This window comes from Myzus persicae, unplaced genomic scaffold, assembly GCF_001856785.1.
Source record: "Myzus persicae strain clone G006 unplaced genomic scaffold, MPER_G0061.0, whole genome shotgun sequence".
NCBI lineage: Eukaryota > Metazoa > Arthropoda > Insecta > Hemiptera > Aphididae > Myzus > Myzus persicae.
Window position 1 is genome coordinate 784,548 of NW_019100470.1, and position 25,327 is coordinate 809,874.

General features: G+C 29.7%; 3 protein-coding genes across 5 annotated transcripts; 2 read left to right on the forward strand and 1 right to left on the reverse strand.

Moving 5' to 3' along the window:
• The first annotated feature begins 10 nt into the window (after nucleotides 1-10).
• Nucleotides 11-2,896, forward strand: LOC111042974 (coiled-coil domain-containing protein 186-like). Its single transcript, XM_022327741.1, has one exon. It carries the CDS (start codon nucleotides 216-218, stop codon nucleotides 1,794-1,796), a length of 1,581 nt encoding a protein of 526 aa, XP_022183433.1. The 5' UTR covers nucleotides 11-215; the 3' UTR covers nucleotides 1,797-2,896.
• Nucleotides 2,897-4,379: 1,483 nt separating this feature from the next.
• Nucleotides 4,380-11,987, reverse strand: LOC111043003 (E3 ubiquitin-protein ligase RNF8-like). Of its 3 annotated transcripts, XM_022327791.1 has the most exons (10): nucleotides 11,878-11,987; nucleotides 11,147-11,262; nucleotides 10,960-11,070; nucleotides 9,006-9,157; nucleotides 7,864-7,945; nucleotides 7,396-7,512; nucleotides 6,242-6,311; nucleotides 6,058-6,179; nucleotides 5,794-5,992; nucleotides 4,380-5,203 (listed from the first exon to the last, which is right to left on the reverse strand). In XM_022327791.1, exons 2-10 carry the CDS (start codon nucleotides 11,243-11,245, stop codon nucleotides 5,013-5,015), a joined length of 1,143 nt encoding a protein of 380 aa, XP_022183483.1. In that variant the 5' UTR covers nucleotides 11,246-11,262; nucleotides 11,878-11,987; the 3' UTR covers nucleotides 4,380-5,012. The 3 variants fall into 3 exon arrangements, with proteins under 3 accessions (XP_022183483.1, XP_022183465.1, XP_022183475.1); XM_022327773.1 differs by having other exon boundaries at nucleotides 11,147-11,980; XM_022327783.1 differs by having other exon boundaries at nucleotides 6,058-6,176; nucleotides 11,147-11,978.
• Nucleotides 11,988-16,550: 4,563 nt separating this feature from the next.
• LOC111043117 lies at nucleotides 16,551-19,484 on the forward strand. Its single transcript, XM_022327958.1, has 5 exons — nucleotides 16,551-16,754; nucleotides 17,714-17,819; nucleotides 17,911-18,038; nucleotides 18,124-18,394; nucleotides 19,387-19,484. Exons 2-4 carry the CDS (start codon nucleotides 17,768-17,770, stop codon nucleotides 18,361-18,363), a joined length of 420 nt encoding a protein of 139 aa, XP_022183650.1. The 5' UTR covers nucleotides 16,551-16,754; nucleotides 17,714-17,767; the 3' UTR covers nucleotides 18,364-18,394; nucleotides 19,387-19,484.
• Nucleotides 19,485-25,327: the final 5,843 nt, after the last annotated feature.

Here is a 25,327-nt window from a genome sequence, read left to right on the forward strand (position 1 = left end):
TCGCGCGCTCGGGAACCGTGATTAAAACAACAAATATTGAAGTAACTACACGACTGCAGTCTGCCAGTCTGGCGATACAACAACTGTGAACAGACGGTGACATATCTTCGGGGACTCGGAAACTCGGAAAGTTTGTTTCACGATGAAACATTGATGGCGCGCTACGTTGACACGTCACGCTGTAGTCGTCGGTAGCCGTTGTCCGTTGATCGAACATGGAAGTCCCGGACATTGCGAACGATTCACAGACGGCCGAGAACAGCGATCGCGTCGACAGCAACCAGGTGGTGGACGATGACGAGGAAGAGAACGAGAATTGCTCGCCAAGCGCGGATCAATTGAAAGTACTTGAAAAATGTCAACTGAAAACGACCATTGAAGATCAATTGAAAACAATCGACAAATACCAACTGGAAGTACTCGGTGAAGACCAGCATAAAACTATCAACAAAGATCAAGTGGAAGTAGTCAGTGAAGACCAGCTAAAAGTACTTGGCGATGTTGTCCGACAGCAACGGGATGAGCTTGACTACTATCAGCGACAGCTGGCCATCAACGAGCACAAGTATCTGACAGATGTCAGCGATCTGCGATCGCAGTTACAGTCTTCAAAGAAGATGTACGACACAGCCAAGCACGAGAAGGAAGCTGCTTTCATGCGCTACGTACTCAAGGAAAAGGAAATACTAGACCTGAGCACCGAAAAAAAAAAACTGATGGACAATCTGAAGGAAAGGGATAAGCAGATCGCACGGTTGAAAGCCAACTCCAAAGATGTGGCCAGTTGTACGGGCGTAATAGAAACAAAAAATAGAGAGATCAAGGAATACAAGACTATAATTGACTTGCTCAAAGATGAGAAGTCAAAGATTTCAAAAGACTTAGAATTCTGGAAGACCAAGTATGAACATGAGTCAAAGTGTTCACATGAAACAGAAAGTAAATTATTGCACGAAATACAAGAATTGCAGAATAGATTGGAATTGTTGACCAAACAAAATGAATCATTTAACGAAGAGAGTAATTTAGAAAAGATTATACTGAACAGTAAATTGTATTTGGATTTAAAGGAATGTTCTGAGCAACAACTTCAAGAGGTGAACAAATTAAAAAGTGTTATAGAAGAGCTGAACTATAAACTAACCAAATGCACTTGTACTGTTAATTCTTTGGAAAATGAAAATATTGACCTTAAAACTTATATGAAAAGTTGTGAAATCAAAACCAACGAATTGCTTGTGTTTACAGAAAGTTTGAGTTCGCGGAATGCATCGCTGCAGTCGGAATGTCTAAATTTACAAACAGCTTTAGACAGATTAAAAAGCAACTGTGATATATTAAAACAAAAAAACAATGATCTCAAGATTGCTTTCAGAGCACAAGAGGATAGCATAGCAAAAGAAAAAGAGCTTTATGACTGTGACAAAAAAGAACTAGCCAGTCATTTGGCGCATAAAATGCAAATGATAGCAGACTTGAAAACCACATTGGAACTCACTCAAGATGATTTGCACGTTTCTAAACGGAAGTTCAAAACTACTGTGGCTGAGCTCACTAAAGAGTTACAGAAAAAAAACATTGTCGACACTTCAGTTGAAATGAAAATGGTCTTGGACAAGATGGTCAAACTGCAGCAAGAAAATGCCAGAATATGCGAAAAGCTAGATTTTGTTGAAGACCACAACAAGCATTTGCTGTGCGAACTAAAGAAAAAAAGTAGTATTACGCAAAGACATAGTATACCTGGCATTAAGAATGGCCTTAGTCAGAGTGAACAGAAACCAGAACGTTACTAATAATATGTGGACTAATGACAGTCAACCTAAAATATTATCATTGTATTAATTTATTGGTATTCGTTATTAATTTTGAACTTTTATTACAATCTAAGTTTTTAATCTAGTCCTATTATATTATTATTGATTTTCATCATTGTGAACATTGTTACTCTTTATAAAAAAAAAAAGAAAAATGTATATTTATAACCGTGACGTTAGTTCTTACACCTAGCAATAAAACTGCAATAAAAATGTTTTGGTACATTTTAGTTCAAGGAAATAACATTGTATTACTGTTGTAGACATTGATTCATGATTCGGTTAGGCAAATCACGTTTATACTTAATTGTGTTTAGCTGTTTGTTTTCCTATTTGTGTGTTGTTTACTCGAGTTCATAAATTTCAACTGTGTTTTGATTTTTTTTTGTAAATATTCCGCTAACAAGATGTCAATCAAATAAGTATACAATTATTCATATTTCTGAAAAATTGTTAAAACTAAACTTCCAACTTGGCTTACTTCTTGTATTGAAAGCATATACATGATGAATATACGTATTGGGAAGTAATCTAATATGCAAATTAACTGTTTAAGAATAATGTTTTGGACAAGGTTCGGGTTGAAGACTCTTAAAAAATTAAACGGGAAAAAACTTCAACTAAACACAATTACTTCTAGTTAAAATAGAAATACTGCATTTCATAAAATATCTTCATCAATTTAGCAAAAGAAAATGATTTTGGTGACTATCTCATACCCTGTCAAGCAATATGTTCCAAGTGGCATTATACTGATGAATGGTGCCATGATGGGCTGCTACGTTTTGATTATGTTTTAATGGATATATCGATAAAAAAAACTTTAAAAGTATGCCAAATTGCCATGTTAGCCAGTCAATTTCAAATACTACTCAGAAACATCTGATAAACTTTGAACAGAACATAATAAAAGCGGGTCCAAGAAATTAATAACTCGCGACACTGTTATTGCCTCTATAATGTTTGAATAATAAAAAAATATTAGTGAGACGAAATAGAACTTTAATCCAATTAAATAATTATCACCAAATGACTATTAAAAAAAAAAATGACTATATTACTTTTGACACTTAGAAAAATATAATATTTGTCAGCTGTTGATTTTAAGTATAATATGATTATATTTAAAAGCCAAAAGCAGGAGATCAACTTCAAGCACACACCTCAATAGGTATTGAAAATGGTTTGAGGTATGTGCCTTTTCATCGTCACTCGATGAAAAATATTCACACACTTAGAATTAGAATAATACATTTTGCACTGTACACGCCATGTGTATGTATAACGTATTGTAATTGTTGTTAATAAATCTGGTAAATGTGAAAAAATTGTATATGAGTTTAATATTTAAGATAAAAAGTTTAAAGCTGGTGGCATAAACTATAGGTAAATATTTGCAATAGTGTTGTAGTATTAAGAGTATGATTTTTGTTTGTTACCTAATTGTATATTATATCTGTTTATTCGACTACTTTTCTTTTTATCTGATTTGATCAAATTAAATTTTCAGTCACATTATAAATTAAGGACTTCTAGAAAAATGATCTCTAAATTTAGATGTTAATATCTATGATATATTTTGAGTTAAGTTTTTGGGCCAGTCAGTAAAATGATCGATTGATGAACAAAGAGCTAGAAAAATAAGATAGAGCCAAACATTTTTTGCATTAGCTTGCTTGACTTATATAGGTTAAATCAACCAGGACATCTTAAATAATAGAGAAAATAAGTAAATAGGTACATAATCTTCAAAGGTATTTGAATACCAACAAGTCTCAGTAGTAACATATTGTATAAGTTATTAGTATGGACAAGTTGTTTATTTTTTTTTTTAAATTATGAACTCGATCAGTAAATATAACACATTTTTACTCAGAATTGAGATAAAACCTCAAAACATTAATGATTTTTGATTTAACTAAGTATAAATAAATAATGTACCTATTTTTTTTCATAACACAACGAAAAATTATTATTCTTTATCAAAAATTTATAATTAACAGCCTGCTGGAATTAATTTAAATAAATTTTATTCCAAATCAACAAAGGGTTGAGTAGTTATCGATAGTTACTTCAGTAATAACGGACAAAAAAAAACTCAATAAAAAAAAAATAGTTAATATTCAGGAGGTTGCAATAACAAAAGAATTTTAATTTAAAGTACAACATTTGAATACTCACAATATCTTTACTCGAAAGACCCTTACTATAGATTCTCAGATCTCTGCAGATAATGATATTGTATATTTGTATGTATAATAATGCAAGACCAAGGATATTTTTAATGCAGCTGTAACATATGTATTCATTCAAAAAAAACAGTTTATTTTCATTAAACTCAAAAATATCAAAATTATTTAATTTTTATGATTTAAATGTATGTGTGTTTCAGCATGGCAACCGGAAGTGTGTTGATTAACAATGTGTTTTATACACTAAAGATACAGTAAAAAAAAAAACATAATATGCATCACTAAATATTTAAATTACAATATAAATGACAAGTGTTTAAAATAATAATACAATAGTAAATAATATAATATTATCTCAATAATTTTTAATGGAGCTCTGGATATCAAATAAAAAGTAGGTACAACCTATTTTACATTTTTTTAATATTGGAAAATAAAACTTGTAAATAAACTAAAAACATTAAACAGAATGTAATCCAATTCCAAAACCTCAAAAAGATAATTAAAGTGTGGAACCAAGAAAGATTTATTTTGTTGCCTAAATGAAAACTAATAACTCCATATTCTGGAGACAGATCAAAATGTTGTATAAGAATACAAACTGAAAATTGTTGTAATAGATTAAATTCATACCTTATTAACTAATAAATGTTATTGTAATGCAGAAATAGTCAATCACAAATAAATAGTAAATATAAAAAAAAAGTTTATTAACACAAATATCAGAATTACAGAATTAATATTTATAATAGAATACTTTTATTAAACATTTTTTATTAATATAAAAGAATATGTTTCTAATGGATTCTTAAGTCTATATTTAATATTAAATTAAACTTAAGTATAAAAAAAAAATTTTGAACATTGGTGCCTCATTGTAATAAAAACGAATACATTAAGATTTCATTAACTTATGAATTTAGTATTTTCAAGTTGCAAATGAGCGATCAGATATAAAATAATCATTTCAGTATGCTCAAAATATTATGTGAAATAACTAACATTATCGAGTACTATTTGTAAGATCTACAATTTCGATAACGCCGTGCAGCCCGTTAGAAAATCTAGGGTTATTTCTGGTTGGGTCGCTATCAATTAGTTCATATGGAGGTACTTCTCTTCTACTGCGGTTTGATTGATTTGCCCCCCCTTTTCTTCTACCTCTTTTAGCCACTTGAGGTGGATGCCCATTTCCTATCAAATAAAATATTACATTGAATAATACATGATTACAGAACTTAACATAAATTTAATCCTTTCACTGCTCCAGGCATATTACATTCTTGTATCTTATAATATTATCATTTGCGGGAAACTATACAATTTTAGAAAACTGTAGCTCGCATTATTTTAAACTTAAAAAATTAGACCGTATATAGTCTGTTCTACGAGAAAGATACCATTTTGCGCATGTAGACTGAGCTCAACACCGCTGCCAAACCATTGAATACCCTCTACGTGCAATCTACAGATGAAAGCAGGCATGTGTATTATACTAACTAATGTGCCGTCACACATCACTAGAGGCTGGCTTGTGTTATTGGGTTGTGGGGAGGACAAGGCAATGTGAGGTGTGGGGGATGCACAAGAACAATTACAGTATTTCGACGAAACATAGAGACTTTTTCTCGAGTGACAGACTATAGATCTCTAAATTGAAATTTAAAATAATATTTTATTTTATGAATGGTATACAGGTTGCAGAGCATAAATAGTATAGCAGTGAAAAGGTTAACCTAATTGTTGTTAAAATAATATAGATATAATTCACAAAAATGCCTTACTTTCAGTTTGTAGAGCAACACGTTGTTCTCTTATTGTTCCACCCAAAAGATCACATAAGTTTGTGATATAATTATCCAAGGGAAGACAGTAAGTTGTAGTAACCACCTGACTCCGACAGGTGGGACAATAAATGCTTCTAGACAACCATGTTCTGAGACAGCTTTCGCAAAAAATATGATTGCAATTAGCTAAACTTGGCTTTAAAAAAAAATTTAAAAAAAATTAATAATAATAACAATAGTAAATCAACAAATAGCTTGTACCCGAATGATCACTTCATTACAAATAGCACATTGAAAATCATTTTCTAAGAGTTTATTAATTTTGCTTGTTAACTCCTCCGCAGGTTTTTGGTCCTTAGCGACTTTATCACTCGTCATATCTGCTACAACAGGTAAAATTTATAGAAACATTTTAAGTGCTTAAAAAACAATTTTACAATATTACTTTCAAGCGTTTTTACAGCTGTTTGACATGTATCCACTTCTTTTTTTAGGGTTTCATTGTGTTCTCGAAGCTGAAATTTTTAATTTATTCAGTATTTACCAATTTACATTCATTAAGAGGATATTGTAATCGCATGTATTGTCTTCGTCTTACTGACTCACAATATACCAAAATGTACCGACAGCCGTTTCAATTTTGTGTTATTAGCTTAAATATTTAAGTGAATTGACCGGTTTTCTCGTCGATTTTTTTATGATATTTAAATTTTTAAGTAAATTATGAACTTTTTTATATTAATATTTTACATACTTAGAACTAATAAAGATGCACTTAAAGGTGTAAAAATATGGCATATAATATATAGTCAAAATCGGGGAAAAAAACAACAAATAAAACTTTAAATTATGTAATATGTATAAAAAATTCACAATTTTTATTTGGTAATTATTTTAACTAGTTTATAAATGTATCACTTAAAATAATTTTAACCAAATTACCCAACTAATAGTTAATATTATAGGTAACTATTAAATAAAGAAAAATTAATTTTTAATTTAATATTATTCAAAAAATAAGCATTTCCATTTTTCTTTCTTTTGAAGTTTGAGAATGACAGTTTGATGTCTATCTAAGTATCACTGGGTCCTAACAGTACTGCATTAATTTGTAGTACATAGTATATTCAGACCTTTATTTTTATTGATAAGACCGTAATATAATATTGTTTATAAATGTTGCCATTTTAGATCTAGAAATAGCTTGATTTTTTTCTTATATTTCATAAATTAATAAAAAACTTTCATATAATGTCATGCTTTCAATTTCTATATTACTATCACAATAAATACCAAATGAGTGGATATAAATGTTCATTTACAACTGAAGAGCGATTAAGGTAATGGCATGAATGTTCACGTAGTAATTGATTAGTTATCATAGCTTCAAACTATTATGATTTGTAAAGATTACTGACAAAAACCCAACAACAGAAGACAGAATTCTCTTACCTGATAAAAGGTTAGTTCACTCTTAATATTTAAGCTAACCTCACAAAATTGAAACAGGTAAATGTACATTTTGATGTCATGCGTTAGTAAGATGACAACACACAATAATGACGTTCTCTTAAGTGTATACTATAATTTTTTACATACTTTTATCATTTCTTTATTAATTTTGATATTCGTTTCTGTTGCATAATCAATCAATTTTTTAAATTCATCTCTTTGAGCGTTGACATCATTGAGAATATTTGCTTTATCATTTTTCAACTACAATCAAAAAAATACAAGTACATTAATAATTACAATCAAATACATCACTTTTGCTATAGTTCAAATAATACACAAGTGCATGTTACAAAAAAAAAACTGTAGGCCAATAAGGCATAGGATGCAAATTTATATATACTGCATAAAAGCTGTCATCAATTAAACTATTAAATTTCAATGGGATACAATTCAAAATGGTGAACATTAGAAGTGTAACGAGCCAATGAATATTATTAATTCATAACCTAATACTTTAGTCAGTATTAACTTTAAGGTATAACATGGTTACAATTAATGTTTTACTTAAAAGAGAGTACAGAAATGCATATTATTTAAATCAATAGTACTTACTTCATTTACTTGATTTTGAAGTTGCTCTACCACGGTTTTAAATTTGCCATTACTCATGGCAGCAGAATTTTCTTCTTCTAATCTAAAAGTAAAATCATAAAGATATATTCATTAAATTATCAGAAAATGTATGAACACTTTAAATATTTTAAAACAATTATCAAAGTTAAAGATTCTGAACCCGAAGGTATGAGTTTAATAGTTTCAGAAGCTATTATTTGTTTAGCAATGTGTCTTTCAGAAAACAACTTTTTTGGATAGAAAGCTCAAGTTTTTTTAAAAAAACTTTTAAATTAGTTTCACAAGTATAGGGAATATTGATCAGTATTCACTAAAAAAGTTAGAAGAAATTTCAAGTTCAATAAAATTGTATCGAAACTCAACTCAGAATAAATTTTTGATGTGCCAATTTATCATAAAATAAACAAATATTCTGCAGATATGAGACAACTGCGCAACTTGAGGGTTTATAATACCGTCATCCATCCAGCTTTTTCTATTTATTTATAAAATACAATCTTGAAACAGAATTCTTTAGAGGAAATTATAATTGATTTACTGTTATAAATATAAAGCTGGTTATGTTACAAGATATGACATAAATACATTTAAAAAACAATAAACAAATTTATGTTAACAAACTAAAATTTACTTTTATTTAAATTACTATTATAACTAAGCTAAGTTAATGAATTTTATAAAGTATTTGTTAATTAGACAAATCAGTGGTGTAACTACATGGGGTGAGATGTGATGATTTCAAGTATCTACAGTTTTTTGTTTTTAAATTAGATACAACAAAATAGGATAGATGAATTTTTAGAAAATTGGTGGTAAATTGTCCTGTTTTTCCATAAATTGTTTTCTAGTTTATCTTAAATAAATATTGACTCCTTTAAGTATCAGCTCTATCCAATATACTACCAGAAACCACCATCGTCCTTCATATTTAAGAACCAAAAAGTGGTGACAAAAATAAAAAACACATTATTACTACCGTGTTCAGAATCTTAAATAAAATACAGGATATACAGAAACTCAATAGTTGAAAGTATTAGTGGTTGTTTTAAATATTTAGGAAAAAATAAATTGATGATTTATTTTAAATTTTGGTCAAAATTGATATCTCAGTATAAATTTACCTGCATTTCTTTTTAGGATTTGATATTAAGCAGAACTTGTAAACAAAATCCCAGGTCTTACACTTATCTGTATAGGCGATAAGATCTCCATTTGTTAATGGAACTTCTTCTTTAATTTTTTTGTAATTCAAGTATGTACCAGTGCATGAATTCTGAAAAAGAAAACATTTTAAAATCAAATATGTAAAAATAAGAATTGTAAGTATTATTTGGGTTGATTGACAAATATTTATTATTGAGTGTACCATATGAGATACCACAGAGATGGCAAACCTTTCAGTACCCGCGTGTCAAATAAAAATGTTTGTTCAATTTTATTTTGCCTGCATGTCAAATAATTGAATGGCCTTTTTTTTAACAAAAAAATTCTTATATTCATGGTTTGAATGATAAAAAATCAAGTTGAGTGTGTTACTAAAAGAGCCTAAGAGTGTCATAAGTTTGCCATCTCTGCCATATTACATCAAACTACACAATTAATGTTGGAATAATGGAAACTCGTGATTGATACTATTGTATAATAAATGTTTTTAGAAAGAATATGTGAAAAATCTTGAACATATTGTATACTAGTATACTATTTATAGCTTAGTAGTAGCTTAATGAGAAAAAATCACAACAAAATTTTAAAATGCTGTGCTTAGATGCCCTGCCATGGTCGGTAAAATAAACTAGTGTCAACAATTTACATAAGTACACAAATTAACAGAGTACAATTATATATTATTATAAGTTGAATAACCCAGCTTTGCTTTGCTATTTTTTTGATCAGGTTTTATTTTACATATAGATCACCTTGATGTATTAATAACAGTTGTTTTTAGATAATGTACTAAAAAGTTATAAGGTACAAAGTTGAATCTTACCTCATCTGCCCAAGTAATCTATAGCAAACATTCATATGCAAAAAATACTAATTTCTAGTTTTTCTTCTTCTTGGATTGTTCATCATTCAGACCATGCCGTCACACATTTATACCAGCAGACTTTGCTTCTAGATATAGATATATTGCACCCAATATCCTCAATTGTTATTACTTTTGTATTAGAGGCTGGCCTTATTATATAGCTAATATACTGTTAATTCATTATTTTGTAGATACTATATAATATTTTAATTGTTGAATTGCCTTAGTTGTATATTAGAAGCTTTTTAAATAAAAAAACAACAAACATCAATCAAGGAAAAAATGTCACCAGTTTTACATTTGCACATCTAGTAAGACAAATGCTTAGAGTTTTTAAATGAGAATATGAAAGAAGATATTTTTGAAACTGATTATTTACCACAATATATCAAATAGTTCAAAATTTTAAACTACTACACCACAGGTTTGATTTAAATGTGGTTAATAATTATCAATATATTATACTTGTCTATGATCATGACTAGTAACATTTTTTTACCAAACAATATTATTTAATATGTAGAATAACAAAACAATTTTGAACACGGACCACGGTGACAGTGAGATAATATCTTATATTTTTTATAATGATTATGATTTATTATAATATGATAATGTATTTAAAAAACCTAAGGGAAAAAGGTCATATAAACGTAAGTCAAAATTGTTTTTTTTTGGTTAAAAAGCTTGAAATGTAATACAATGACCCTATATACATGAAAAGTTTAAGATGTTTTAAATCAATAATTATTAATTTATAAGTTGATATCATAAAATCAAATATATAATAAACTATAAGGCCCAAATAATATATAGTTGTATTCTCTTTATTTGTAAATGTAAATTGTTGAGTTGAAACCGGTCAGTGTTTTTTTATATCTTACTAACCATGGTCTTAACTCGGCATTAAACAAAAATTTAGGTTCCAGTTTGTTACAATTCACGTAAGACATACTCTTACAACTTGTTGAGGTATACACCCTTTTCCTAACAGTATTATATACCAGTAAGATAATACAAAACTGTAGGTACTTATATTTACTTACATTGTCCTTAAGGAGATATTGATCATTTTCATATCTAATGGTAGAGTGAGAACGAGAAATGTATAATTGTTCAATTACTATTGAGGATTTCAGCAAGCGCCCAAAGAGAAACTGTTAAAACAAATAAATCACAGTTACAAATTTAAAACAGAATAGTAACCTATAGGTACAAATGTACAATACTTACTTCACTGTCAGTCTTCACATCATATAACTCTCCCGTTTTTGTATCCTGAACAAATGCACACGATGCCTTCGAATCGTTGTTGATCCTCTTAGAATTCATTATGTTTTTGATATCTTCTAACATAATGAACAACGCTAATGCATTAAATGGGCATGGGCCACAGGCACTACGTATATTTGATAGAAACTAATTAAAACATACAGGGGTCTTCCTGATGTGTAAAACGCGATTGATTAAATTTAATATTACAACGCGACTGGGTCAAATCAAACGCTGAAATATAAGTTGTTCACGGAGACGTATCAGGTCGATTATTTAATATTTGGTGATACAAAATTACAAAATATATGTAGCTGCGATAGACGAAACAACGAAAATCACGAGACCCGAATGTATTATATATTAATACTTATAAGTTAATATAAATAAGAAATAACGATATACTACCGAAAAAGACGCGCGCAAAACTTGCGTTTATCGGATTCATCCACCACCAACGTTCGATAGACAAGAATATAAGGCCGGGAAGTTACACTGAACCGCAAGACCTCAAATTTTTTAGATTCAAAGGGACACGAACGCAGCAGTGGTGCACTCAGAAATCACAACACGTCTTATCCGCGAATAATGAATATCATAGATAAAAGCCTACTGATGAATATGGCGGTTTACAAAAGAGTAAAGAGTCTATATCAGTAAAGTTGAGTACAACTCCGATTAAAGGTACCTACCATAATAATAATAGACGATAATATTATTATTAAGCTTTGTACAAGCACAGAACTACAATACTAGTATCTTCAATTGCGAGTTCAACCGTCGTTACAGCTGCTGATGCTGTTGTACATTGCAGCACCATAAGCAGTGATAAACACAGTGTGACCACATCGTGTTTCCGAAAAATCAGATTTTCCGAAAACATAGATGACAAACAGTCGATATTGCCGCAGATATATAAAAATACGAATTTTTACGTATCTGTAAATATTGCTCATGGTATGAGAAATAAATAATAAATAATAATTGATAAATAATCAATGATATCAGGTAATTAATAAATAATAAACAATAATTCCTTGTTCTATGATATTGCTATTACCACAGAACTTACTATCACGAAAATGTCAAAATTTCACAAATTGTGCTGTTTAAGTGGGTACATTATTAAATTCGAACTCTGCAAAGTACACAATGCCAAATTGCAAGACTTGGAGGGTATATAAAGGTTAGGTTAGGGAGGGCTTATAAGGGCCGACGTTTTTTACCAACTAGATACCGAATATTGGGCTGAGTGTTAATCCACCATCGAGTAATAACTGCCGAACACCGGGAACAACTCTATACAGACAATAATATTTATGATTCTGGAAAATAAGTATCAGGTCCTAGTTTAGTGCTTCAGGAAAATATAATATACTGCTAAATATAATATATGCTTTTGGTTAATAAACGAATAGGTACTAAGATTTGGTACGATTTTACGAATTTCTGCAAATGAACTGCACACGATTGTGGTCAACAGTCAGTGGCTATTTGGACCGAATATAGACGCAAATGCTATATGGCCTATGGCCACATGGGTAAATTTTGGGCATTGTAATTTGCCTGACGTCAAGCATAATATTATACCTACCTAATATTTATAACATTAATTATTAAATATCTGGGCTCAGATAATCCGATTAATAGATAATTAATGAATTTACAAAAAAAATTATAACGACCAGGGGAGTATGACATGCTGTATAGGCGTGATCTAAATTTGTTTTTGGTGGGCGGGGGAGGGGTGGCAGTCTGTGGAAAAACTGAAATCTATAAGGTAAATAGAAACTATTGCACTTTTGGATAATGTCTGAAAGGGTGGTTGCCTCCGCTTGCTACAACCAGATTACGCACATTATATGCAGATTGTCAATACATATTTTATAATTCTATAAGTACCTACATTTAATTATTTAAAATAAATAGGACTTACTAGATTTCTCAAAACAATGTTATGATTATTTTTCTATTCTGGTTTACGGAAGATTCAGGGGCCGACGATATAGGCAGTTTATTTTCAACTGTGAAAGTTATTAGTTTATTATCTTCACAGGAAAATATATTGAAAACCTAAAGATAAAATAAAACAATTAACATGCATTTTTAAATATAAATTTAAATAGACATAATAGACATATATACAACATACATAGTATAGAAAAATCTTTTATTTTTTAATGTGCGTGTCTTATAAATTTATAATAATGAACAAATTTTAGGTAAGTGTTTTTATGTTATGAATAATTTTTTTTTATCTGGCAGTTGTATTGTTGAATAATGTATTAAAAATGATATTATAATCTACAAGAAACGAAACATAATATATTATTATTATAGATATAACGTTATAGAGTGGCATTAAAAATAAAAACTTGTTTTATCAATATAAAATAATTTACTAAGACTCCAGTCTGATACAAAAATCTTTTTACCGGGCGAAATTCAGTATTATCTAGAATAGAATACAATAAATTATATTTAATTAGGTACAACATTAAAGGTTATCACTTATCAGTAAAATAAATAATAACATCCGTTAAACTTTATATAGTGTAAAGATATTAAAACATTTTAATCAATTCATCATTTATATTAACCTATTTATATTATAATCTTGTCTTAGTATTAATTATTTATTAGAAAATTTAATATAGACAGTTAAAACGTATGTAAAAACAAATTATCATTATCATTGTAAGAACTAAAATTATGTAAAAACAAAAATGTCAATTATCAGCCAGTAGCCATTGCTGCAGAGACATATTTCTAAGAAAAGAAAAAAATTATTAAGTACTATTTATTTATTTTATTTACTTATTTGTTAATATAACAACGAACAATATTGGTATTATTAAACCCAGTGACATTAAATAATTAAATTACAACGTCAAAGTATAAATGCACACTTAAAGAATATAATATACATCCATACCTATAATGGCTTTATGCAACTATAGTTATATAAAATATGCATGGATATGTTTATACATTAATAAATTATGTATAGAAGTTGTAAATAATGTATCAATCAATAATTGTTTATATTAGGTACTATCACGTTCGAACGTTGACTAAAAACATAATATTTCCAAACGAAACTGATCACCTGTCATCGTCATACTAAAAGTTTTACAATGGCCACCATCCCCCGACCGGGCATGGCAGAAACCTAAGGGTGCTCAATCGAAATTCTGCCAAAATACAAACACTCACGTGAAAATAAACCTACCGTACCAAACCTTACCATTACTACAATAATCCCCAACCGTTCCACCCCTCACCCCAATGGCATTTGTTGCCGTGCCCTAACACAAAAAAAACTTTGTAAATTATAATATAGACTTATATTTACTTGAAATAGGAAATGTGAATAAAATCTCTATACGAAGTAATATCTATAGACATAAATTATGTAAGGTCTCCTGCTACATAACGTAAGTCGTATAATTATTATAATTATTATACTTATTACCTAAACATAATACGTACTTATTATAATTTATAGCTAAATTATTAATGATTATTAATTTTCAGCTTTTTTTTAAAAAAAAAAACAACATACATTGACGAAATAAACAATAGCAAATTAAAAGACCAAAAAATGCAAAATACAATTTTACTTAATGGCTAATATAATTTTTTTTAATTTTTTTTTTTTAAAACCGTTTTTTTTCTAGTATAGTGTATGAACACCGCATTTGGATATAACAATATATTATTTTAAACAAAAATTAGGTTTTTATACCAATTTTGATATTATAGCGTCTCCACGAAATTCCTTTGAATAATCATGCGCATAATATGGTATCTTTGTTACCAGGATACTTCGTGACTTTAAGTGACAACAATTTTTATTTAAAATGACCTTATCGTTTTGTGAAGTTAGGAATAATTAAATATACTGAAAATACACGTGCATACACTCAGAATGGTTTTTTATTTACAGACTTAAAGACCGAAAAAAATTATTATTTTTTTTATATCAATGGTAATGAAATACAACTAAGTAGGTAACTAGTAGTTACGTATTATAATAAACGAATAAAGAATACGATATATATGCAAACACCTTTCAAAACGTAAACATAAATATTCTGTCGGCGTTATTTTTTCTTAAAATATGATATAAAATTGAAGTCGAATTACCTACCTACAATCCGAGCGGATCCAAATTAAACGTGAGATAATGGGACTTCGAGGAGCTTAAACTTCTTCAAAATGTCAGGAAAGCCAAAAAAAATATTTCTTAATATAAACCTATATAGCTGTATGGTGTTGCAATTCGTTTATAATAGCAACAATACTATGTTACTCTTTCCCGGCTTCCATACCCAAGACTATGAGGTCAGGATTTTTTTTCTGCAGCGTTCGTCACGATCGTATACCGAGAACTTATTTACCCATATTTACGAGTAGGATCTATAACTGAAGATTTATATACACGAAATATCATACATTTACCTACAAGCGAATCGGGGCGATCGGTGGAATAATATTACTAAATAACGGTTTACCCTCCCTCAATACCCCTTCTCCCGAAAAAAAAAATTCTGGACATACAAATTTCAAACAATTGTATAATAATATGAATGTATATATGCCGTGTTCAATTTGTTAATGCATAATAATGATTATTGATACAATTTATTTTAACATAAACAAAGATACTGAGGGTGTCAGGTTTTTTTTTAGAATACAATTTGAACGTGTCGTGTGTCCCTGGACATAGTGCCCCACAGGTTTTCTTTGCAGCTCACGCGCCCAAATTTAAAACTCAATTTGCACCTTTGCCCATACTTATAATAAATATTTATTGGGTATTAAAATATATCGGCTAGTGACTCACCTACAACGATGTCAGCGATGGCCAATCGGTCGAGTTGTTTGTTTCTTCGGAGATCGAAAATCTGTCTTAGCCTTCAATACTGGTACGTGCGCCGGTACTTTGCGTTATGATCGCAGGGGGAAGAAAGCATAATATCTTTTGCATTCCGTCATTGCGTTTAAAAGAGGAGAATAGCGCTTCTGCGCGTCGGCGGCAACCCCCGGTCCAACCGTACCAACATCGACATAAAAATATGGGCAACAACTACAGCGCGCACAATATTACACTGTGATTGTATTTTTCCAAAAATATTGTTATTTTTTTATTCGACTTCACTCGATCTCTCCCGGGTATTATTTTACTGGCGGACCTGGTTGCATCTTAGTTGCACCTAGTATGCTGTATTTTTCTAACAATGTCGGCCCCGGACGTCCTGTCCCGAATACAGTCTGTTTCGTCACCGGAAACGAACAAATATGGCGAGGGACGAGCGTCTCACGTTGCCGGCACTGTTGGCACGGCGGCTCCGAACCGTGACCGCCGCAGCTCGGAAATCGCCGAGCACCTATGACATTTGTTCTTCTATAGTGCCATACGATATATTATAGTCCTGTAGAGATCTCGTGTCGTGTACTCGTGCAGTGTACTTTTGTCGGGCACTTGTGCTGGGCCCTCGTGTCTTGTGCTCAAGTGCTTTGCTGTCATTTTGTCGGTGTTCGTTCTGAAAAGAGGACGTCTTAAGTAAGTATTTGAACAATCGTAGGGCTTAGTTTCGCGCGCCATTTGAATCCACCGCGAACCATAGCATACCGGGTAACTGGTTTATTGCAAATATATTGCCCTGTTTTGTTTTATGCATAATAGTTTTATCATAATTTACAAATAATTAGGCGGGTTTTCTATTAAAATAAGACAATACATAGATAGGGTATTTTAAAATAATATATATATTTAATAATTGAATCAAACAAAAACAATCCCTACAATGTTTGTACAATTTCCTTAATTAATAACAGAGTTTACTTTAGCTATATAATTTTAGAGAGGACCTGATGACATTTCTGTACGTTACCTAATTATTATCTACCTAAGACATTAGCGATATTTAATCAATTTTTAAAATTTTAAAATTTCATCGAAATTAAATCAGAGTATTCAGATACACTCCGTCCCTGTGACTCAGGACCTTAGCTAGGATGGGCTTTAAGGCATAAGCCAGCCCTGAAATATCCAATTTACTATATTTTCCTAGCTCTAGCAATAAAATATTGTAGCCCCCCCCCCTCCCGAAAAAATCCTAGGTACGTTACTACTATGACTTGTAATTTGTAACTAATCGATTTCGAGTATTTCGACATGGATCGTCTAAAGTATTTAGGGTGTTGTATACGTTTGGCAGTATTTTGACGGACGAGCTGAAGCTGCATTAGAGTTAATTTTTGAGATGAATAAAAGAGTTCATTATTTTGAAATTTTTTCCGATCCAAAATATTATACGATTCTGAGAACATCAGAATCGAAAATATAACCATTCGCAGTCACAAAATAATCATAATTATTAATCTGTAATTATTTTTAAAGTTGTATTACAGACACTGATCATCAATCCGTAAACTAATAATCGATGTGTCGGAATTCACATATATAAAGTTTTGGCATAGAGCTTAAATAATAATAAATTTTTTTTTTGTTATTTGTAGACGTTTCGACAATTGGCGATTGACTTACAGCGTGTGTGGCATTAGTCGGTGAAAATGAATGAAGACCTAAATTCTTGGAATAAATTCCTTGAAACTGTTCTTGATGGTATGTGTTTCCGATGAGGCCACCATTAGTTTTATTAATTTTTTTTGTTTATGACTTTGACTTACTATGTTTAATTGCTTTTTTATTATAGAAAACTCGTTATCGTCACCAGATAATGTAAGAGTCTTAGCAAGTTTTTTTGGAAAAAAGTCTAATCCCGATATCCAAATTTGGTTATTGAGATACGAATGCACCATTTGTATGCAATCGATTTTGGAGGTTAGAATTTTGTTTTATTTGTTCTCGAATACCCACACTCAAAGTCAACTTGTAATGTACCATTCGATTATGTTTTATAACATAGTTGCGCATGGGACAATGTACTCACGAATACTGCTCGGCTTGTGTACCACGTCCCAATTGTCGAATAGGCTGCCGGCTCACCATATTAAATAGGATATCAGCAGGTGACAGTAAGGCAGCTCAAGAAAAAATTATTAAAGATTTCAAAGCATCGGGAACGTTCATCGACATTTCGCCAAGAAGTTACAAGAGAAAAGCATGTGATGAAGATGATGATGATGATGATGAGATGTCAGAATAACTTGCAAGGCTCAAGTAATCCCGGTAAATTAGTAAGTGTATACTTCCAATTGTTTGATTTCAAACTAAACATTTTACAGTAATCAGTCTTGTTAATGAGCTCAAATATTCGTATATGGGTGCTAAAATTATGTAATGCTCTCAAACGCTAGAGGTTCACATCCCCAGATTTTGCCCCTAAATTTAGGAACTACAACTTCCATTATTGTCAAGTGTATCAAAGTAAAAATACATACCAATATTGTAGTCCAGTAACAAATATAGGTACTTAATATTGCATTTATATTTGTATGATATAACAAATTATTTATAATACACAATTCGATTTACTAACTACTATATTATGCTCCTGTTAAAATAGTCATATTATTTCAGCTGTATCCATGCATGAAATAAGCTGGAAATTATTATTATCAGAATTCAATTTCAGGCACATATTATTATATTTACATTATATCAATCACTAAAGATTTGTGCTAACTTGAATCTATTTGTAGCTAATATAATATTATTCATATTAACATTATCTAACGAGTTACAGTCGATAGTAGAATAGCTACTTATTTAGTATTTCTAGAGAAGTAATTTTATGATCTATTTTTATTATAATGTTTGGTATTGATAAATTTGTGAAATTCTGTTGCTGAATACTTCACTTCAGGCAGTTTTTGAAATGGCTCATCGACGATAAGCTTCTTGTACACATGGAGAACCTTCCTTGAGTTGTTAGAGCATTGTAACAACAATTAAAATTATAGATAAAACGGTTTGATAAAAAAAAAAAAAACACTACTTGAAATAAAAAAGGAACAGCTCTTTTCAATTAAAGGTTTGTTGTTTGTGATTGTGAAGGTTGAGTTCTGGGGGTTAGAACATTACCGGTCCTCGGAGCTAACCTTATTGCACTCATATACCTATCACCTAATAACCATGTTGGATAATATGATTGAATATTAATTAAATATTCCTGGCAATACACATATTTTTACATATAGGTACTCAAATATATTTTTTCTTTTTACAGTTTTCTAATATGAACGGGAATCCAAGTAATCCAAGTAACATAATTAAGACTTTCAAAAATATTGCAGTAATCAATGATTTTCTTTAAAAAAAACTACATAATTCCATTAATTTTATAAATTAATTATCTTTTTTATATTATAATGGTTTTTACATTTTTAATAATATGTATACATTATAATTGTTGTGATGTGTAACTTTTGTTATTGAATCTTATTATTGATTTATAATATATTGCCTCAAATTATGTTTTGTATTATGAATAACACGATATTGGTATCAGTTTACAATTTGTAAACAAGTATACAATATTCCCTACAACCTTTTTCTTTATTTTTCGTTCGAATAATACATAAATAAGAATTAAGTTTTTATAATAATGAGTTTATCAAAAACTGTAATCCCACCTTTCGGTGCTCAAAGTGTTATACGGAACATTAAAACCGGCCTCTACACATCCAAAGTAGATAGCCAAGTTAAATTCGTTCGGCACTTGCGAAAACCATTGGGTCTTTAATTTTTTTGATTAATATACCAATAATTAATCAATACTCAAGTTAGAGAACTTTATCTGCAGCTCTTCTTCAGTTGATGATATCCTCTACATCGAAGCATGAGTAGATAGCCATAGATATACTCTGCACAGTGTTTCAAAACATATATGCATAGCACAGACATTTTTTTGCAAAAATATAATTGTATACAGGTGTATATTATTATGTCTTTAAAATATGGAACAATTACGCTTTTATGATGTCAAATTGTTGTTTGAGTAAGTACCTATACCTATAGTAAGTAATTTAGAGACCAGATTGATATTAATTTTTCTATGAGAATAATATGTAGTTAGATGGACGTAAAAAATATCAACGATTTGTTTATCAGGGAATGCATTAGAAAAAAAATGTGTAATACACTAATTCGTTGATAATTATTAAAATGTTGATATTTTGTGTAACGATATGTGTATAAAAAATCAATTATTATAAATTATATTTTGTGAACGAGTTTTGAGTATTGGGACGCAATCAGGGGAGACTTAAACTTGGAATTATATGGCTACCTAGCTACTTGTGTTCGGTCCGAAATCTGGAATTTGACTAAATGTCGTCAGTTTAAGTACATAAAATATAGCAGCAACATAATAACAGTATAATTATATATTGCATTATCTTATAAAATATATATTTTTAACTGGAATTCAAGTATAACTATAATTCTTTAATGTGAGCATACCATATATAATAATTAATAATTAATAGTTCGACAATATTATAAAATGTAATATAATTTGTAGAATGAAAAAAATGATTAATATGAATAACCATTAAATATCAATTATACTTGAATTTGATTTATGTACACTATTGTATTATAATTATATTGCTGATTCAACATTTTTTATAGACCATTCATTATTATATATACCTCCCTATATATAGCTCACTATAAATTAGATATTAATTATACTTAAATTTGAGTGATGTATAAATTATATATTAATTAATACGGGTGCTATACTATATGCTGGCAATATTTTTTAGTTCACTGTGCTCTAGGTCACTTTGTCGGTTAAACATTAAAAGTGCAAAATGTGAACACTAGTACGGGCGGGTAAAAATTAAGGTTGTAGAACCCGGACACTTTGTACGGGTGGGTTAAATGTACATTGTAGAATGCGGACACTTTGTACTATTATAAACATAATATTATATTTCTACGTATAGTGTAGAGGACAGGTATAGTATAAAAAAGTCGGAAAAATCACGAGTCATGAAAAGTTATAGCAAAAATATTATTAAGATTATTGAATACTATTTGGTTTATTTAATTATGAAATACATATAATTATAATTAATAATTATATTACAGCATCAAGTACCTAATGTTCGGTTGTTACCAGCTAATGAGAATACATTTAAAACACTGATTATTTTGGCTTGTTTACCTATAATCTATATACTAGGTAGTCATTACATCTTTAATTCATTTTTAATTATAATAAAATAAATAAAATAATGCTCAAATCGCTTCGAACTGTTTAACATAATATATGTACTTATATTTACATGATATATGCTTAAATACTTTATGTATTTGATACTACATACAAAGCGTCCGTTTTCTGAAATTAATATTTTTACCAGATCATACAAAGTTTTCGCTTTCTGAAATATACATCTTACAATTAATAGTAGTAATAGTAAAAACCGTTTTACTGCCAATATTATTACTATGCGATACATTGTTGGTTCCGAGGTATTTTAGTGGTGATATTAAGTTGACAATTCTGTATAACTGTGCTATCAAAATAATTGATAATAAAGGTTGGGTTTTCTGTGAAGTTGAAGGTTCGGTGGCTAACATCCTTTGATAATATGGATGCCGCAGAACTATATTTTATGTAGGCATTAGCACTGCTAATGTAGCAGTGTCGTATATAGAACTAGTTTATTTTTAAGACTGATTACTGATCTTTGAATTTTGATTCAAAAGAAAACAGAGGGTTTGTTTCCTATTTAAAATAACCAACACAGCAAAATGATCACAGAGCGAATCAACAATAAACAGTGGTCGGGAGAGCGCGCTACTTTAGCTGTAACGATATTAACATAGCGTGGCTACAGTATATACAATGTAGCGAAATACTATAGCGCGCTGGAAATTTACGGTTAGTGTGGCGAAAATGTTCATTATTCTATCGCTACTTCTAACCTATTTCATGAAAATTAAAATATTATGGTGTATGTTTATTTATTTAATTAAGATGACAAGATGAGTGTATTTTTGATTTTTTTGGGCTTAACCTGGACCGGACTAATCAGCAATCATAGATTATAGATAAGACTATACCTAACCTAACCTATAATCATAAGTGAATTATTACAATGATATATTTTATATGATTGAATACAGAACCATAAATAATGACCACTATTTTTGTTTCCGACATTCAGCGTTTTCTACTTTTCTGTGTTTCTTTTAAGTTTTAAATATTTTGAATAGTCGTCCACTTGACACTTACACTATACAGCGGAGCGTAAGATGTTCTAGATCCATGCTTGCCATCAACTTTAAAAAAAAAATGTTTGGCAAATCAAAATTCTTTGTAATCAGTAATCACTCATCCCCTTACTGTGTGAAGTCTTTTCTCCCAGTGACCGAATGTCTAATCAGTACAAACTACTAATTATTGGCAATTTTCAATAAAACGTTTATTTGTTTTGATTTTTGTTACAAAAATACGTGAAATACATTGAATAAACCTGCCTTCCAAAAATACAAGAAAGTAGTAGTAGGCATTAACAAATAATAACCAATTACTCAAGCGAATATAATATAAATAAATCAAAAAATTTTTTAAAAAATGTAGCGAAAAAGTAGCGCGCTACTTCTAACGCTATTGTTTAAAAAAAAGTAGCTTTAGCGATAGCGAGCTACTTTTGGGGGGGGGGGAGTAGCAGTAGCGTTAGCGTGCTACAAAAAACAGTAGCGTCCCGACCACTGACAATAAATATAAAAATAATAGTTTAGTTGCCAATAAAAAAGTTTAAATCAACATAATTATGTATAATATAACTATATACTATGGATTGATTCTTAACATTTTCAACCATACCTGTAGATTTTTTTGTTACAGACGGTCCTAAGTCTGTAAAAATGGGAAGGAATATGTTTTTTTTTAAATTTAACGGGACTCAGTTAGTATTAAAACATGGACTTAATTAGTATTATACTTAAAATTTCACTGGACTCAATTGGTATATACCTTAAAACAACTCGGGACTCCATCAGAAAAGGTATATTGGTATACCTAATCAGGTATACTAGTTATACTGGGACTCTGTTCGTATGCAGCAGTACCATTCATTTATAGAAGATTTCGGTATTTTCAGTATTTCGGTCTATAAAAATCAGTTTTTTAGTTAAAGTAGTTCATTAGTCTTGAATGTAATATATATTTAAAATATCAAACATTCGCGGGTGTTACTCCAAAATTCGATTTTCATACAACGAAGTTCTCTTTACAATATTCTGCTTCGGAAAAAGGATTTAAACTGTAATATGTTGTCATTAATAGAAAGTATAAAATATATTTATTTTTTCAGAAATGTTGTTTTGTGACTTTTGGAATTATGTAAAATAAATAATGATGTTCTTCGATAAAAGAATCTCCTGTATACCATTATATATCTAAGCATCGTTAAGTAGTCCGTCGAAAAACCATTTCATCTTAAATGTCGTATTGAATAATTATTTCCCATTAGGTGTATCTTAAGTGTTTTAAAAACCGGTTGGATTGTCGGCAAGAATATATTGGACATTTACGAACCTTCCTTAGTGAAATAATGTTTAGGGACACATCAATAAAGATTCTTTGGTACCTATTGCATCTACTATTACGACGGTACTATTACTATGGTTGCCGTATAAATATTTTAATACCTTTAAACCAAATGTTCGTATAGCCTGTTTACCAGAGTTTGATCGTAAGTCTAGTATAATATTGACGTATAGCCACTCAACATAAAACATGCGCCGGATACGCTTATAGATGTTTTCTCATTTCTTAATAGTTAATGTACAAGACTAAGTATTTTCACTCCTATTTATTATTATTTTTTAACTCTAAAATGTATTTATTCAAATTCTAGTTTCTGGAATATTTTTTATTTCTGATGGAGAGAATTACAAGCCATAATCATAATATTTGGTGAATAATTGTGACTAATTGGTATTTAAAAATTATATCGAGTGCTCATATGCATTTTGGTGGTCAAAAAGGTTCGGACAAAAATTCCGTAAACACATAATATTCTATTAAATTTTCTTTTATAATAATAATGTACTATAGATACTTTACATATTTTTATTATACTTCAAGGTATATATGTTAAGGGCAATGTGTACATTGCCCCGGTCAATGTGGTGCTGCCCGGGCTATATAAACCATGCATTTTTTTTAACCTACTAATATTATTTTTTATTATTATTATCTATTTAAAGTATGGATTTTTTTAATTAACAACCATTATTAATTTTATTCTTGTATCATAATATTACAAATATTTTGATGGAATAACAAAAAAAAAAATAACAGCTATCATCATTTTATTTTTATAACAAATTAAAATTTTACAATACATTCAATACTCGACCGTAGATTGCGTCCCAGAGTACAGGTAAACGATTTTTTTCTACCTTTTCTGTTTTCGGGCTGCATCCGAGTTGCGGTCAGAGAAGATTTTTGAGATAAGCACATTATAACAGTTGCGGCCACGGTAATTGTAGGTAATATCCTAGTTGCGGCCATTTATCTATTACATAAAGTTTATATATAAAATAAATAAAATTGTATAGTCCGATGGTAGTTTTGAATATTGCATTTTACGATAAACATATTTTTCAATTTATTATACACACAGTAATTAAACACCACTACTGGAAACACCACTACTTATATTCTCTTTATAATTCAATACTTTGACTATATTTACTGACTATATTTTAGAATTGTATGTAAGGAAAGACTCGATATACCCGCCATCATTATGGGCTGAATGCTACCCACAACATTTTAAAAACGTATTTAGACGTATGTAATTTAAAAAAAATTATACAACATTATATTATATTATTTGATGTAACCACTTAATTTAAACATAAAACCAAGTACTAACATTTTTAACCATACCAACAAAATAAAAATAGTGTAGACAGTCCTAAGTCTGTTATAAATGGGAAGGAAAATGTTAAAACTTTTTTGTAAATAAAATATCATGGTATATAGCATATATACTTGGTATATATTTTATATATTTTGAGTGACCGCCGGTTTTTTTATTGCTTCCTAATGTATAATAACTAATAAGTAAGTGTTGAATACACCTATCGTATTTGGCCCACATGTGTGCAAATCTTTTTAACCCGATTTGATTCTT